Source organism: Musca autumnalis, unplaced genomic scaffold (assembly GCF_047663935.1).
Source record: "Musca autumnalis isolate F117 unplaced genomic scaffold, ASM4766393v1 scaffold_1, whole genome shotgun sequence".
Taxonomy (NCBI): Eukaryota; Metazoa; Arthropoda; class Insecta; order Diptera; family Muscidae; genus Musca; species Musca autumnalis.
Window position 1 is genome coordinate 32326240 of NW_027411644.1, and position 17795 is coordinate 32344034.

Sequence of the window (17795 nt, forward strand, 5' to 3'; positions counted from 1 at the left end):
AACAAGGCGGAAAAATTAAATTTGTTTTGATGTACAATGTTGATTATAATCAACCAAGACTAATATTTATGATGTCTAAACGATAAAATAATTCGTTTATTTATTTTAGATGGGCAAACTGTGATAAAATAATTCTTTATTTGCTCTTTAAGTTAGCATTAGTAGCATAATTTGCTAACATTTTCAGTATAAAAGAATAAATTTTCAATTTAAATTCAATTTAAAAAAAATCGTTTGACGTTTCAAATTCGTTCAGATGGGCTGATGCATCTACCTTGGTAATTGTGCTATGAACAAAAATCAGCTGACTGCCATTTAAATCCTTCAAAATGTATATCTAAAGGCAATGAGATTTGTACTGGATTTATTAAATCCAGTCGAGGATTTATGGCTAATCTAAATGAGCTATAAGGCTTCTTGGTAAAATGTTTCAAGAGAGTATCTGGGATAAATATAATGGTTAATTTTACGATTATATTTAACGGTGTTTAAATTTTCTTATTTTTATATTAATATTTAAACACCCTATAACCTCTGCAAGTACCGCAATATTTTCTTGTGCCCAAGTATTCCTCAAGAATAAATGTTTCCAAAAAGTATTCAGTTAATTTTTTTCAAAAACAGTTTTTTTTTCTTTTAATTATACAACAACAAATTGTTTTTTTTTTATATACAAAAATTATTTACAAATTAACTAAGCCAAACGAGGATTTTAATTAAGTTTTTGTTTTTAAATTATACAAAATTTATAGTTTTTGGTTTCTAATCAAAATAATCACAGTTTTTATTTTATAAAAAAAAAGTAATTTAATTTTATTTCAATTTTAAATTAGTTTTTATTTTGGTTTTTTATTAATATTTTTTTTTTTAAATGGCAAATGAAGTGATTTGAAAAACTTTTTTTGGAGTTGAATGTTTTCAAACCAAAACATTTGTGAGGTTAGATTTTTTTCTTTCAAAAAATGAAAAGTTTGTTGCAAAAGCTTTTTTGATAGAAAAAAAACTTTTGAAAGAAGCTTTTCATAACTTTGATTTCTTTACTTATTTGGACCATAACCATGTCCTTGATAAGTTAGGCCTGAGATGAGACCTCTCTTTCATTCTTTTTTTGATTTCTAACAACTGTTTCCCTTTTCTTTTAATCTTTAAAAAACCCAAAAAGGAATTAAAGCTTTTAGCTTATTGTCATAAGCCAGCCTAATCCCTTTGCCTAGTATATGTACTCATAACGATCTCCAATGGATCTTCTAGGCCAAAGATCTGTAAAAAGATCGCATTTCCCGCAGATGATCTTGAGGACCACAAAATGTTCGAAAGCCAAACATTTTTGCAAGAGTCGTCCTTTAATCATCCCAAGGAGTTATTAACAAAACCGAGCCTAAAATGTGCCAAGACCTATTCATTCCTTGAATTCCTGTTTTTCGTTTAATTCCTGCTTAACATTAGTGGCTGAGGTGGTGTTGGGTGTGGTATTTCCTGCGGGCAAATTTGCTGCCCCCAAAATATTGGCCATATTGGCAGCGGTAATGCCTCGTGGATAGAGATTTTGATAGAATAGAGGATTTTGCAGTTGGAATAAGGCCATCAAATGGGTCAGCTGGAAATTGGGAGCATTGGGATCAACCCCAGCAACGGCAGCTGGATTAAAGTTGGCCATAAAGGGATTCATCAGGGGCATTGTGGCAGCCAAGGGGTTGGTTGGGGCGGGCAACGATGTGTTGACGGTGGAGCTGGTGGTGTTTGGAATTGAGCTATTTGAGTTGGAATCCGCGGCGGCGGCTTCTAGTTTAATGCGCTTGGCTTCACTGGACTCGGAGGGCAATTGCTAAAAGAAAAGGAAAAAATTTCAAGTTAGTGGTCATGTTACCAAGGTTTCGGATTCAAGTTTTAACTTACAATTTTCTTTGGTGGCCTACCACGTTTGCGGGCCAAAAAGTGTTCAGCCGATAGCGATGATAGGGGCGTTGAGGTATTGGAGGTGAGACTTTTCACGCTGCCAGTTGTGGCTGTTGCTGCTGTTGCCACAGTATTGCTGGGTGACTCTTCCTCACTGGAATCCCTTTGGGTCTTAAATTGCTGATAATTTTGTTCACCCTCTGCCCGATCATGTTTACGTTTGTGCGAAATCATCTGAGTACTGGAGTGCAAAATGTAATTGCAATTTTCCCGCACACAATGAATGTGATTCGAAACACACGAGTATTTGCAATCGTCAAAGGGACACTTTTCAGTTTTCAAAATTTTCTTAAAACCATCCTGGGTCAATTGATGATCCTTCATGTGATAGACCTTGTGTTTTTCTGTAAGAGAAGGGAGAGAGAAGGAGAGATTTTAGAGAAAATTAAAGCACAAATTTGTAAATGATTTTTTAAGGTTAACAATTATACGTCATTTATTTGACAGATCTTCAATATAATTGACAGTTCAAATGAGGCGTTGATGTAAATGCGTCTTAAATATATTAATTATAATAAAGCCGTATTTACATCATCAATAATAATTATTACTGACACTTTGATCTGTAGAAGTTTATGGTAACGAACAAACCTATTGTAATTAAATGTGTGAGAGAAAAGAAGTTCTTCTCAACTTACCCATATCAGCCTTATTCTTGAAGGTGTGATTGCAACCCTCACGGCAGCAGTGATAATGCGACGTCTTCTTGCCATAGAAAGGACACTCTTCAATTTTGCAATTTTCATGGGCCCGGAAACGGCGAAATCCCTCCTGGACAATTTCCGAATTTTTGCGATGAAAATTGGCGTGCATTTGTACATCACTGGTGCTGACATAAACCTTGGGACATTCCTCATAGATGCAATGATAATGAGTTTGTTTCCAATTGTAGGCACAGCCGGCACCATACTCCGGGGCACAATCATCCGATGACGAGAAACGGGCAAAACCCAATAGCAAACTTTCCTTACGTTTCTTGTGCCATTTCAAATGACGTATGATGTCATCTTTTTTGCTTAGGATTTTTCCCTGACACGGTTCCTCATAGCAATGGAAATGTTCACGAAGATTTTCCTGGCGACACAAGGCATTTTCACATTCCAAATAGGAGGAATTTTTACGTAAATGTTTGAGATTTTCTTCGGTCAAGAAACTATCGACACCCGTGGCGGAGACACTGCAGGTGCTGCCGGTAAGATTGGCTGTTGTTCCCGATGAATTGGACGACGTGGAGGAAGATTTATTAATGGCACCACCACAACCACCAGTGGAAGACGATGATCCTTCAAATGTGGCACTACCTGGCTTTGAGGAAAGCTGTTCACTTGAGGGTGGTGTCAAAATGGCATTCTTCAATGTCAGTGGTGTTACATTTGAGGCATCATTGTCAACCAGGGGCTGTTGGGCACCACCACAGTAGCTGGATTTTTCGGGTGTAAAGGGCTGCAAAGAGAAAGAGAGAAGAAAAAAGTTAAAAAAAAACGTTTCTTGTGTATGCTGCTGCAAACATGTCCGAGGTTTCAAATTTCCTGCCCACCCACACACGTGAGTAATGACATCTGTGCAATGTTGAGAGCTTTGTTTATGTTTTGAAAACTAAAAAAAGTTGAAAAAAGACCACAAGTGTTCAAAATTGTAACATTGTTGCCGCTAATTGGAATTGTTGTTGTTGCTTTTTTGCTAATTTGTATTGTTATTGTTGTAAACAAAAAATAAAGTTCTCAAGCGTCTTGAGATTCTGAGGAACTATTCAACGAATAGCAGGCAAAAGGGAGATGAAGTGATTTTTTGACCACAACAAAGACAAAGAGAGAGATTAGTTGGCAGGAAATAAAGGTTAGGGAGAGCTAAGAGAGGCTTGACTTGCTAGACCAGAGCCAATTTAAGAGCTTTATCAGAGCTTTGGCTTTTAAAATTTACAATTTGTTGCTAAACCAATTTGTGGAAGCACCTAAGGTACGGGATTTAGCAAAAATCTTCACTTGTTTGACAGATTTCAATGGTATTGACAACTTGGAGTGCTTAAATGTCAAATAAAATCCAATGGATTTCACATGAGTTTTTATTTGACTTATACGATAAGTTGAAATCCACGCGATTTCATAAATGTAAACGTACTATAAGATGTATTTCTAAAGGCCAGAACAAATGTCAAATTATAAAGGTATGCCAGAGCCTCCTAAAGAGGAACGCAGGCGGATTTGCAAAGAGGCTCTGGCATTCCTTTATAATTTGACATTTGGGGAAGCAAGCAAAGCAAGCGACGATTGATTCTGTTCTGGCCTTTATGCCGACAGTTAAAGCACATTTACACTGGCACATTTCCAGTGGACTGATAATGGTTCTTTTTTTTGATTTGTTTGACAGATGTTTTCATACATTTTATGTCAAATGAAATCGCCACAGAACAATTGTCATGATAATAAACGTCAGTGTAAATGTACTCTTAACAAGTTAATGGATAAATTTTAAATAAACTATAATCTGATTTACATTGGCAAGTATTTGGGGCAAATCTGTTATTTATTTGACAGATAAACAATGGGATTGACAACTTAAATGACAATTTTTTTTTTAATTAAAATATGTGAGAGCTAAGGTATAATTTAGACAAAGCTAAACTATAGTTAAGCCGAAGCTAAACTATGGCTTAGTCAAAGCTAAACTATGGTTCAGACAAAGCTAAACTCTGGTTTAGACAAAACTAAACTAAGGTTTAGCCAAAGTTAAACTAAGGTTTAGCCAAAGCTAAACATAGGCTTAGCCAAAGCTAAACTATGGTTTGCCCAAAACTAAACCAAGGTTTAGACATAGCTAAACTATGGTTAGTTAGCTTTAACCTCATTTTATTTCCTCAAAACTTAAGGCCTCGACACATAAGAATCATGGCATTCTTGCTTAAGTCATATCTGATAAAAGACTAAATACCAAGTTCGACCTAATGAAAAGATTTCAGAATCACATTTGAATTAGGTCGAACTTGGTCTTTCGTCATTTACCAGATATGACTTAAGCAAGAAAGCAATGCTTCTTATGTGTCGAGGCCTTTATATTTTAATTAAAAAAATTTGAACTTTACTTACCATATGCTTGGAATCCTCCATGGAATCTGCGGTTAATTCCAAGGGCCTTAGGCCAGAGGTGGAATTTGCCAAATGATGGATGCCATCTTCATCATTATCCAATTGCTCAGTTTTGATGATTTTAACATCATCTTCTTCTTCTTCAACATCGCCTTCTACATTATGGACATCAACTCCGGCATTTACATTAAAAGAATTCCCGACGGCAGGAATTTTATTAGCATTGGCCATTGGGGTCGATGTCACTGTAGATGATTGAAGAAAATTATGGCTGGGTGAGGAAGCTATAAAAGAACTAGAATTTTGTGCTGGAAAAGCAGAAGAGGAGGAGGAGGGAAAGAAAAGAGAAGCAGTGGAAGCGGCTGCTGGAGCAGAGGAAAGAGGTGGAGTGGCTCCAGGCAAAAAACCAGCAGTAGCAGTAGAACCAGCTCCATAAACCCCAAATGAGTTGCCTAAATAATTTCCAGCCATTGAGGAGGGGTTGGTACAGGACAATGATGATGAATTGTTGGAGGAATTGGGTGTGGTGGGGGTTAGCAAGAGATTGGAGGAGGTTATTTGTTGCTGCTGCTGCTGAGCTTGCTGCTGCATTAACATAAATTGGGTCAAGGCTGGCAAATTATTCAACAACATGGGGTTCAAGGCTTGAGATTGTGGCTGCTGCTGTTGTTGTTGTTGCAATAGTAGTTGTTGTTGCTGTTGTTGTAGTAGGGAAAATTGAGTAACAGGAGCAGGATAGCTGTTGGTGGCAGTAAGTGGTAATTGGGGGCTCAAATTACTATTGGGACTACAACTACGGCTACTACTACTGGTGGTGGTGTTGGTGTTTTGGGAGAGTTTGCGTTTCTGGGTCCTTAACAGAGGTGTGGTGGTTGTGGGTGTTGAATCCAAATCTTTGGCTTTAACAGGACTTAAGGCAAATGGTTGTTGTTGGTGTTGTTGCTGTAGCTGGTTTTGTTGCAATTGTTGTTGCTGCTGCTGCTGTTGTTGCAATAAATTCATCATGTACAATTGCATAATAAATTCCAATTGGGTAGACATGTTTGTTTATTTTTTTTTCGTTACAACTTTATTTAAAAAAATATATTTTTCTTTTTTTTTTTATTTTTTGCACTTTTGTTGTTAATTTTTTTTTTTAAATATTTTTTTGCAATTTTTCACAACAATTTTTTAAATATTTTTTTTTTGTAATCCAACTAAGATTTTTGTTTGGTTGTAATAATCCTTTCTTGGGTGGTTATGTGGTTTTTGTGTGTTCTTTTTTTTTGGTTGTCACTTCACGTAAAAATATTAAATTTTCCTTTTTAAAGAAATTTTTCTATTCAACGTTTAGCGTATTAAAAAAGCGAAATATACTACAAGAGTTATTTCAAGCTTGGCTGTTGAGCTCAAACTGATTTAACTCTTCAACGGGGAGCGGTTAATATAGCAAAAATCTTCCAAGGCAATTCCTTAAAAAGATCTCTTAGCATTTCACTAAAAAACGCACACAATTGACAAACAACCCTCTCTCTACTTAAAAAACTCTATAATACTCTTCTTTTTTTAACAAACACGAGATCATTCTCTCTTAACAAAGAAAATCCCACAACATTCCCTATAATGTGGAAGAGAGAAGGAAAACTAGGATCCCGTTTTAAAAAATAAGAGCATAAAAAACCCAACAAGGATACAACAAATTCTCTTTACTTGGATATGTATGAGGAACAAAAGGGGTTGTTTAAATGTCCTTTCTTGCGTGTCTGTCCTTCCTTGCTTAGGTTTTTATTAAACGTTATTTTGTTCGCCACTCAACTCTTTTGAAGGCTATTTTTGCGTTGTTGATTTGCTTCATCCCTTATTGTGTTTTATTTCCATTTCCATTGTCCTTTGGTTGTGCCAAAAAAATTCCTATTGTATTATGTGGTGGTATAGAGCGCGCAAAAAAATGTTTGTTGTGCTGCTTCCTATTTGGGACTCTTGAAATATTTTTTTTTAGTTTGGTTTTTCTTCCTCCTTCCTCTTCCAGCCAATGATGAGGCGAGAAATGCTAATATTTTTACAAAAACACGTTTTTTTGCTAAAAAATTTCGCCTGTTTAACCAACAGGAGTGTAGGAATTCATCCTTGTTTGGCTTAGAATTGTTATTAATCAGAAGGGGAGAGGGAGAGTGTGAGTAAAAAGGAGAGAATGAATGCTGTTTTTAAGGGAAAATAATGAGACAATTTCTTGTGTATTTTTTTAAAGAATTTTTTTGTAGTTTTTTTTTGTGGGGGTATTTTTTGGTAACTTGTTCGAAGACCATGACCTATCCGTTACCTTGGAAGGTCAGGATTTAGAGTGTAGGAAATTTGAGAGGTCAAGGTTTTTGAATAAAATTAAAAATATAAATATTTTTTTGATTTTTAATTGACTGTCGTTTTTTTAAGGATTCTATGGAATATAACAGGGTCCCTTTTTAACCGAACACTCCTTAAATAGAAGACTTTGAGGAGCTTAAGTAGAAAATAAGGCATCTTGATGCGTTTTTTTATAGAAAAGAAACCCCCTTAAGGTTTTCTGTAGAATAGAAGGCCTCTTTAGATGAGTTTTATAACACACAAAACTTATTTAAGAAACTTAAAAAGAGTAGAAGGCTCTTTCAAAGGGTCTTCTACATAATAGAAATAGGGCCTTCTAGAGTAGAAGTCCGCTTGAAGGGTCTTCTATAGAATAGAATACACCTCTGAGTGATTTCAACAGATATAAGATCCCCTTTAAAAGCTCATATAAAATAGAAGACGCCTTAAGGTTCTTCTATTAAATAGAAAAGGGTCTATAGAATAGAAGACCCCTTGAAAGGGTCTTCTGTAGAATTGAATTGAGATTCTGTAGAACAAAAGACACTTTAAATGGGCTTCTGTAGAATGTAAGACCCCCTAAATGGTCTTTTAGAATAGAGGACCCCTTGAAGAGGCTTCTCTAGAATATAAGAACCCTGAAAGGGTCTTCTCTAGAAAAGATGGTCCGTAAAGTGGCTTATCTAGAATAAAGATCCCTTGAAGGGGTATAAGAACTCTGAAAGTGTCTTCTCTAGAATAGAAGGTCCGTAAAGTGGTTTATCTAGAATAAAGAACCCTTGAAGAGGTTTTTGTAGAATAGAAGACCCCTTGAAGGGGCTTCTATGGAATATAAGACCCCTTAAAGGGGCCTCTGTAGAATAAAAGAGCCTTCTCTAGAATATAAGGTCCTTTAAATTGGGCTTCTGTAGAACAGAAGACACCTTAAAGGGACTTCTCTTGAACAGAAGACCCCTTGAAGGGGTTTCTATGGAATATAAGGCCCCTTAAAGGGGCCTCTGTAGAATAGAAGACCTCTTAAAGAGCCTTCTCTAGAATATAAGGCCCTTTAAAAGGGGCTTCTGTACAATAGAAGACCCCTTAAAGAGACTTCTCTAGAATATAAGGTCCTTTAAATGGAACATCTGTAGAACAAAAGACTTCTATTCAACAGAAGACCCCTTAAATGGGCTTCTCTTGAATAGAAGAACTCTAAAGGGGTTTCTCTGGAATAGAAGATTCCTTAAAGGGGCTTCTATGGAATATAAGACCTCTTAAAGTGGCTTCTATATAATAAGGGGCATTTATAGAATAGAAGACCCCTTGAAGGGACTTCTATAGCATGGAAAAGCCCTTGGAAGGGCTTCTTTAGAATAGACGGCCACTTAAAGGGGCCTCTGTAGAATAGTAACCCCTAAAAGGGATTTCTGTAGAACAGAAGACGCCTTAAAGAGGCTTCTCTAGACTAGAAGGTGTTTTAGAAGGGGCTTCTGTAAAATAGAAGACCCCTTAAAGGGACTTCTCTTCAACGGGAGACCCCTTAAAGGGGCTTCTCTTGAATAGAAGACCTCTAAAGGGGTTTCTCTGGAATAGAAGATCCCTTAAAGGGGCTTCTATAGCATAGAAGACTCCTTTAAGGGGCATCTACAGAATAGAAGACCCCTTGAAGGGGCTTCTATAGCATGGAAGAGCCCTTGAAAGGACTATTTTAGAATAGAGGACCACTTAAAGGGGCCTCTGTAGAAGAGGAAAAAGGGCTTCTATAGAATATAAAGTAATTTAAAAGAGGCTTCTGTACAATAGAAGACCCCTTAAAGGACTTCTCTTGAACAGAAGACCCCTTGAAGGGGCTTCTATGGAATATAAGACCTCTTAAAGGGGCCTCTGTAGAATAGAAGACCTCTTAAAGAGCCTTCTCTAGAATATAAGGTCCTTTAAAAGGGGCTTCTGTACAATAGAAGAACCCTTAAAGGGACTTCTCTTGAACAGAAGACCCCTTCCATAGAGTATAAGGTCCCTTAAAGGGGCCTCTGTAGAATAGAAGACCTCTTAAAGAGCCTTTTCTAGAATATAAGGTCCTTTAAAAGGGGCTTCTGTACAATAGAAGACCCCTTAAAGGGACTTCTTTAAAAGGAGCTTCTATATCACAGAAGAGGCTTCTATAGCATAGAAGACCCCTTGAAGGGACTTCTATAGCATAGAAGACCCCTTGATGGTCTTCTATAGCATAGAAGACCCCTTGAAGGTACTTCTATAGCATAGAATACCCCTTAAAGGGGCTTCTATAGCATAGAAGACCCCTTGAAGGGGCTTCTAAAGCATAGAAGACCTCATGAGAGGCTTCTATAGCATAGAAGACCCCTTGAAGGAGCTTCTATAGCATAAAAGACCCCTTGAAGGGGCTTCTATAGCATAAAAGACCCCTTGAAGGATCTTCTAAAGCATATAAGACCCCTTGTAGGGGCTTCTATAGCATAGAAGACACATTGAAGGGGCTTCTATAGCATAGAAGACCCCTTGAAGAGGCTTCTATAGCATAGAAGACCCCTTGAAGGGGCTTCTATAGCAAAGAAGACCCCTTGAATGGGCTTCTATAGCATAGAATACCCCTTGAAGGGGCTTCTATAGCATAGAAGACCCCTTGAAGGGGCTTCTATAGCATAGAATACCCCTTGAAGGGGCTTCTATAGCATAGAAGACCCCTTGAAGGGGCTTCTATAGCTAAGAAGACCCCTTGAATGGGCTCTATAGCATAGAATACCCCTTGAAGGGGCTTCTATAGCATAGAAGACCCCTTGAAGGGGCTTCTGTAGCATAGAAGACCCCTTGAAGGGGCTTCTATAGCTTAGAAGACCCCTTGAATTGGTTTCTATAGCATAGAAGACCCCTTGAAGGGACTTCTATAGCATAGAAGACCCCTTGAAGGGACTACTATAGCATAGAAGACCCCTTGAAGGGGCTTCTATAGCATAGAAGACCCCTTGAAGGGACTTCTATAGCATAGAAGACCCCTTGAAGGGACTTCTATAGCATAGAAGACCCCTTGAAGGGGCTTCAATAGCATAGAAGACCCCTTGAAGGGGCTGCTATAGCATAGAAGACCCCTTGAAGGGATTTCTATAGCATAGAAGACCCCTTGAAGGGGCTTCTCTGGCATAGAAGATCCCTTGAAGGGACTTCTATAGCATAGAAGACCCCTTGAAGAGACTTCTGTAGTATAGAAGACCCCTTGAAGGGGCTTCTATAGCATAGAAGACCCCTTGAAGGGACTTCTATAGCATAGAAGACCCCTTGAAGGGACTTCTAGAGAATACACGAACGCTTGAAAGGCCTTCTGGAGAATACACGAACCCTTGAAGGGCCTTCTAAGGAACGGAAGATCCCTTAAGGGGCTTCTCTGGAATAAAAGACCCCTTAAAGGGGCTTCTTTAGAATGGAAGAGCCCTTGAAGGGGCTTGTATGGAATTTAAGACCTTTTATAGGGGTTCTATAGAATAGATGGCACCTTTAAAATTGGAGACTGTATAATCACAACAGCGGAAAGCCTTAAATATCTAGGCGTTATGATAGACAATCGCCTGTCTTTTAAGAATCATTTAGATTACGTAAAGGAAAAAGCTGAAAAAACATGTAGAGCGCTGTGTCGTATTATGCCAAACACAAGGGGACCTGGATACCTAAGAAGAAAAATACTAGCAGGAGTTATAAAAAATATTATTCTCTATGCAGCACCAATATGGGCACAATCCATGAAGTACGCAACGTACTATGCAAAGATTGGTTCAGTTTATAGACTAACAGCACTACGGGTATGCTGCGCATATAGGACTGTGTCTGACGATGCAGCCTATGTTATCGCTGGTATGATACCTATTGATGTCTTAGCAAGAGAAGCTGAATTATTATTCAATTTACGGAATTCGCAGGAAACCGATATAAATCCCGACGTCGCAAGAAGACGTAGCACTATCGAATGGCAAAGCAAGTGGTCAGCTTCAACAAAAGGAAGATGGACGTATTCGCTGATACGAAATGTGGAGACTTGGTCAAATAGGCGACATGGAGATCTCAACTTCTATCTCACCCAATTTCTCTCCGGACATGGCTGTTTCAGGTCCTATTTATACCGTTTTGGACTTGACTGCTCCCCTGATTGTCCCTGCTGCGTGGAACATGTAGAAGACCCACACCACGTTTTCTTTTTGTGCCCGCGATTCAGAGATAAGAGGACAAATTTAGAGCGGCAAGTTGGTACTGAAATATGTGTAGAAAACATAATCGAAATTATGATGGTGTCTTTAAGCAATTGGGAGTATGTATGTGAGTACATAAAGACAATAATATTGGAATTACGGAGGCAAGACGATATTCGAAGAAGAATAACAAATAGCAGTGTTCTATAGAACATTCCCCCCTGCGACGAAATGCCTGTACGGCGGTACCGCAGGGATGGTGGATCAGAGTAAAGGGGTTATTTTAGCGTGTTAAAGTCTCGCACACCTGGCGAAACCATAAAACAGGTAGCCAAGTCTTTCGATGATTTTTTCCCCGACCAAAAAAAAAAAAAAAAAAAAATAGCATAGAAGACCCCTTGAAGGGGCTTCTCTGGCATAGAAGATCCCTTGAAGGGACTTCTATAGCATAGAAGACCCCCTGAAGAGACTTCTGTAGCATAGAAGACCCCTTGAAGGGGCTTCTATAGCATAGAAGACTCCTTGAATGGGGCTTCTATAGCATAGAAGACCCCTTGAAGGGACTTCTACAGCATAGAACACCCCTTGAAGAGGCTTCTATAGCATAGAAGACCCCTTGAAGAGGCTTCTATAGCATAGAAGACCACTTGAAGGGGCTTCTATAGCATTGAAGACCCCTTGAAGGGACTTCTATAGCATTTTTTTTTTTTTTTGGTCGGGGAAAAATCATCGAAAGACTATGGCTACCTGTCGCCTATTTGACCAAGTCTCCACATTTCGTATCAGCGAATACGTCCATCTTCCTTTTGTTGAAGCTGACCACTTGCTTTGCCATTCGATAGTGCTACGTCTTCTTGCGACGTCGGGATTTATATAGGTTTCCTGCGAATTCCGTAAATTGAATAATAATTCAGCTTCTCTTGCTAAGACATCAATAGGTATCATACCAGCGATAACATAGGCTGCATCGTCAGACACAGTCCTATATGCGCAGCATACCCGTAGTGCTGCTAGTCTATAAACTGAACCAATCTTTGCATAGTACGTTGCGTACTTCATGGATTGTGCCCATATTGGTGCTGCATAGAGAATAATATTTTTTATAACTCCTGCTAGTATTTTTCTTCTTAGGTATCCAGGCTTCTATAGCATAGAAGATCCCTTGAGAGGCTTCTATAGCATAGAAGACCCCTTGAAGGGGCTTCTATAGCATAGAAGACTCCTTGAAGGGGCTTCTATAGCATAGAAGACCCCTTGAAGGGGCTTCTATAGCATAGAAGACCCCTTGAAGGGGCTTCTATAGCATAGAATACCCCTTGAAGGGACTTCTATAGCATAGAAGACCCCTTGAAGGGACTTTTATAGCATAGAAGACCCCTTGAAGGGGCTTCTATAGCATAGAAGACCCCTTGAAGGGGCTTCTATAGCATAGAATACCCCTTGAATTGGTTTCTATAGCATAGAAGACCCCTTGAAGGGACTTCTATAGCATAGAAGACCCCTTGAAGGGACTACTATAGCATAGAAGACCCCTTGAAGGGGCTTCTATAGCATAGAAGACCCCTTGAAGGGACTTCTATAGCATAGAAGACCCCTTGAAGGGACTTCTATAGCATAGAAGACCCCTTGAAGGGGCTTCAATAGCATAGAAGACCCCTAGAAGGGGCTGCTATAGCATAGAAGACCCCATTGAATGGGGCTTCTATAGCATAGAAGACCCCTTGAAGGGACTTCTATAGCATAGAAGACCCCTTGAAGGGACTTCTATAGCATAGAATACCCCTTGAAGGGGCTTCTATAGCATAGAAGACCCCTTGAAGGGGCTTCTATAGCATAGAAGACCCCTTAAAGGGACTTTTATAGCATAGAAGACCCCTTGAAGGGGCTTCTATAGCATAGAAGACCCCTTGAAGGGGCTTCTATAGCATAGAAGACCCCTTGAAGGGGCTTCTATAGCATAGAAGACCCCTTGAAGGGGCTTCTATAGCATAGAAGACCCCTTGAAGGGGCTTCTATAGCATAGAAGACCCCTTGAAGGGGCTTCTATAGCATAGAAGACCCCTTGAAGGGGCTTCTATAGCATTGAAGACCTCTTGAAGGGGCTTTTATAGCATAGAATACCCCTTGTAGGGACTTCTATAGCATAGAAGACCCCTTGAACGGGCTTCTGTAGCATAGAAGACCCCTTGAAGGGACTTCTGTAGCATAGAAGACCCCTTGAAGGGGCTTCTATAGCATGGAAGACCCCTTGAAGGGACTTCTATAGCATAGAAGACCCCTTGAAGGGGCTTCTATAGAATACACGAACCCTTGAAGTGCCTTCTAAGGAACGGAAGATCCCTTAAAGGGACTTCTTTAGAATGGAAGACCCCTTGAAGGGGCTTGTATGGAATATAAGACCTCTTAAAGGGGCTTCTATAGAATAGATGGCTCCTTTAAGTGGCTTCTATAGCATAGAAATTCCCTTGGAGGAGCTTTTATAGTATAAAAGACCCTTCTATAGCATAGAAGACCCCTTGAACGGGCTACTAGACAATAGAAGGCCTTCTAAGGAAGAAGATCTAAAGAAGATCCTTAAAGTGTTTATAGCCTCAGCCTTTAGGCTAAAGAGGGTATTTACACTTTGATACGACCAAAAATGTGCCTCATCGAAATAATGGTTTTAGACCCCAAGTATGTTTGTACGATATCCGTTTCAGACAATTTTGAGTAGATCTAGCAATGTCCGTCCGTCTGTCTGTCTGTCTGGCTGGTGCGCATGATAACTCTCGAACGGATCAATCGATTCGGTTCAAATTTTGGGTATCGAAATATTTTGTCCAGATTCGATTTAAGTTCGAAGATGGGCCATATAGGTCCACTCCTTCAGGTACCTCCCCCACAAAGGTTCAAAAATTATCGCAAAACTTATGCGCACGATAACTCTTGTAGGGAATAACCGATTTGGTCCATACTTTGCACATCGTGTGCTTTCTAACAATCTTAGATGAGGTTCCAATATGGACTGAATCGGTCCACTCCTTCGGGTACCTCCCACACAAAATTTCGGAAAAGTACAGTTTAGGACCTGCTCTCGAATCGCCTTGGTTTTTGTTGTAACATTTTGTATTCACTGTCCCCTATACGAAGGTACAAGTTTCCTCAGGGGCAAGTCCACCGATTTGGTCCATACTTTACACATTCTCATAATATCTACCAGATATAGATCAGGTTCGAATATGGACTATATTTGTCCACTCCATCCCGTACCTCCCACACAAAATTTTGGATAAGTTCACTTTAAGACCTGTTATTAAATCACTTTGATTCTTGTTGAAGCAACTTACATTCGCTGCCTCAATTACGATGGTAAAAGTTGTTTCAGGGGCAAGTCCATACTTCTTGAGAAAACAGTCCGAAAGTTGTAAAAACCCTCTATGGCACCCCATGGTCTATGTCGGTCCTTTAACTACCTTTTCCGCAAAATTTTTGAACTTTAATCCTAATCAACATTTTTGTCGGTTCATACGACCAAAATTTTGAAACCTCCTAAATACTTAATTTTTTTTTTGTGAAAAAAGTGTTTCAATTTGCACAGGCTGAGGGTATATCTCTGTCGGCAAAGCCGACTGATACTTTTTAACTTGTTTTTATGGAATATAAGAGCCCTTTAGGAGATTCTAAGGAATGTAAGATCCCTTTTAGGGTCTTATACTGAATATAAGTCTCCTTTAAGTGCCTTCTATGAAATTAAATATCCCTTTAAGGGGCTTATATTGAATAAAACACTCCTGAAGGGGCTTTTGTAGAATAGAAGACCCGCTGAAGTGGTGTATATTGTAGAGAAGACTCCTTGAAGAGGCTTCTTTTGAAAAGAATAATCCTTTAACGGCATTCTATAGAATAAAAAACCTTTTAAAGGTTCTATGAAATAGAAGAACCCTTGGATGGCGCTTCTATAGAGGTGACGAATACTCATTAAAAGATTTTCTGCAGAATTTAATATACTTTAAATTATTCTACTTGAGAAGAATATAAATAGGGATGTCACCGTGTCGCAATGGGCACCCGCCTTGAACGCTGAATGTTCGGTTCAGATTACCAGACAACATCACATTGTCAACGGTGCCGTAAGACACGTCATTCAGAGTCGGCGATAAAAAGTAGATCCGATATCATTGAGCTAATCGGGTCGCAATCATTGATATGAGAGAAGTCTACCTTGCTCCTTCTGGGTACTTGGTGGAAACAATTATTAGTATATATTGTAGTAGAGGTCTTAGAGATCTTCCGTTATATGTATATGTATAATATATTCATAAGTATTTGAAAAAAAAATGTAATTATTCTACAAGTCCAAAATATAGTTCTAAAAACAAATCAAAATTCATAATTCCTTGCCAAGACAAAAAGGAGTCTTTCATAACTACGTTTACATTCATTCATTCATACATATGTATGTACTGTATATGCAAATATCAAAAAACGATATCACAAAGAAATCATAATTTCAGTGAATACAACAATACAGCATCTACTTATTTCAATAATGAAAAAAGAGGGAATTGAAATTACGTTTTGAATTTATGTTGGTTACAAATGAAATGGGTTCAGGTTCTTTGTTACCATTTTTATGCAGATTTTTTTCATTTCAGTTTTGCCATTTTACGCAATAAAGGATAAACCTTTTTGGCTGTAATCAATATCGAAAACATACACACACAGGCACACAAATACACAGATATACCAGCAGCATATCCTTTTAGTTTGCCCTAAACGCACAATTGCACTTTGTAAGGAATCGTCTACTCAATCGATTGATGCTGCTCGATCGAAGCAGTTTCAATCCTGTTCGATATTGAAAAGAAAAAAAATTTGCATACATTAACATGAGTTGTGCCTTTTTTATGCGGTAAATCCGCCCGGTGAAATTTTGTCGTGTGCGCAAACGCGACAGGTCATTTGCATAACACTGGAGCGAACAACCCTCAAGCCATTGTGACACCATCGACGGCACCAGTATCATGTGTAGCCTGTTATGCATGCTTAGCGATCTTAGTTTAGGGAAAAGGGAATGGAAAAGAGTGAGAACGAGAGGGAGAGATCTACCTTAACCTTTATTTGTTTTCATAAAATGCGAAAATTATGCAAATCCTTTACATTTGTAAAAATCTATGCAAAGATTTGCACAAATAAAATCCTTTTTGGGCAATGGCGGAAGTTACATGGAGTTTTCCTCTTCCCGCCGGAAGAGAGGGTTGTTGCTTGTAAAATGTATGCTTTCCCGCTTTATTTGATTCGGGAAAAAATATGCAAATTTTTCTACATTTAAATGCGGTTCCACATTGGGAAAATTGCAATAATTATTCGCACACTTCTTCCATGCCATTTGGCTACTCTTTGGTTGCAATTAAAATTGCATTCATCCGTCGGGTTTTTTTTAGGTCTCTGACAGATGAATTTTTTATGTTGAATTTATTTTTTGCCAAAACCATTTGTAGAACTTATGCAAATTTCATTTTTTACAATAAAAATTTTGTTATTTGCCAAAAATTCAGCTGCAAATGGTATGCAGCTGTTGGTTTTCCCGCTGAAAATTAAGGATAGTTTTTAAAGGATTTTCGTAATTGAATTTTTAATAGAAGGTCCTGGTGGACATTTAAAGGGGGATATGTATAAGGTCGGGTATAGATCGAAATTTATTATATTAGGAAAAAGATACTCACAAATAAAAAAGTATCAGTCGGCTTTGCCGACAGAGATATACCCTCAGCCTGCGTATATTGAAACAATTTTTACCCAAAATACGTATGTATTTAGGGGGGTTTGAACCCTGCTCCGTTTTGCGGAGGAGATACTAAAAGGAATGGTTCGACATTGACCGTTATGGAAGTGGATCTCCAGCCACAAGATATGGTGCCATAGGGGGTTTTTAACACACTTCGGGCTGTTTGCTCAAGAAGTATGGACTTGCCCCTAAAAAAACTTTTACCGTCGTAATTGAGGCAGCGAATGCAAGTTGCTTCAACAAAAATCAAAGTGATTTGATATCAGGTCTTAAAGTGAACTTATCCGAAATATTGTGTGGGAGGTACCGGATGTAGTGGACAAATATAGTCCATATTTGAAACTGATCTATATCTGGTAGATATATTAGGATGTGTAAAGTATGGACCAATTCGGCCACTCCCTTCAAGAGTTACCGTACGAAAAATTTTTCCGAAAATTTTTGAACTTTTGTGGGCGAGGTACCTGAAGGAGTAGACCGATATGGTTTATCTTCAAA

At 38.6% G+C, this 17795-nt stretch overlaps 1 protein-coding gene across 1 annotated transcript; it reads right to left on the reverse strand.

Annotated features, from left to right (window-relative positions):
- Positions 1 to 608: 608 nt before the first annotated feature.
- On the reverse strand, positions 609 to 6439 carry cas (castor zinc finger transcription factor). Its single transcript, XM_073963331.1, has 4 exons — positions 5040 to 6439; positions 2595 to 3399; positions 1897 to 2300; positions 609 to 1825 (listed from the first exon to the last, which is right to left on the reverse strand). The coding sequence occupies exons 1-4, from the start codon at positions 6078 to 6080 to the stop codon at positions 1400 to 1402; spliced, it is 2676 nt and encodes an 891-aa protein (XP_073819432.1). The 5' UTR covers positions 6081 to 6439; the 3' UTR covers positions 609 to 1399.
- Between the last annotated feature and the right edge of the window lie 11356 nt (positions 6440 to 17795).

Coding starts and splice junctions, on each gene's coding strand:
- cas (XM_073963331.1), bottom strand. CDS start 6,080: ATGTCTACCCAATTGGAATTTATTATGCAATTGTACATGATGAATTTA. Junction 2,301..2,594: donor CAAGAATAAGGCTGATATGG/GTAAGTTGAGAA, acceptor CTTCTCTTACAG/AAAAACACAAGGTCTATCAC. Junction 1,826..1,896: donor GTAGGCCACCAAAGAAAATT/GTAAGTTAAAAC, acceptor CTTTTCTTTTAG/CAATTGCCCTCCGAGTCCAG.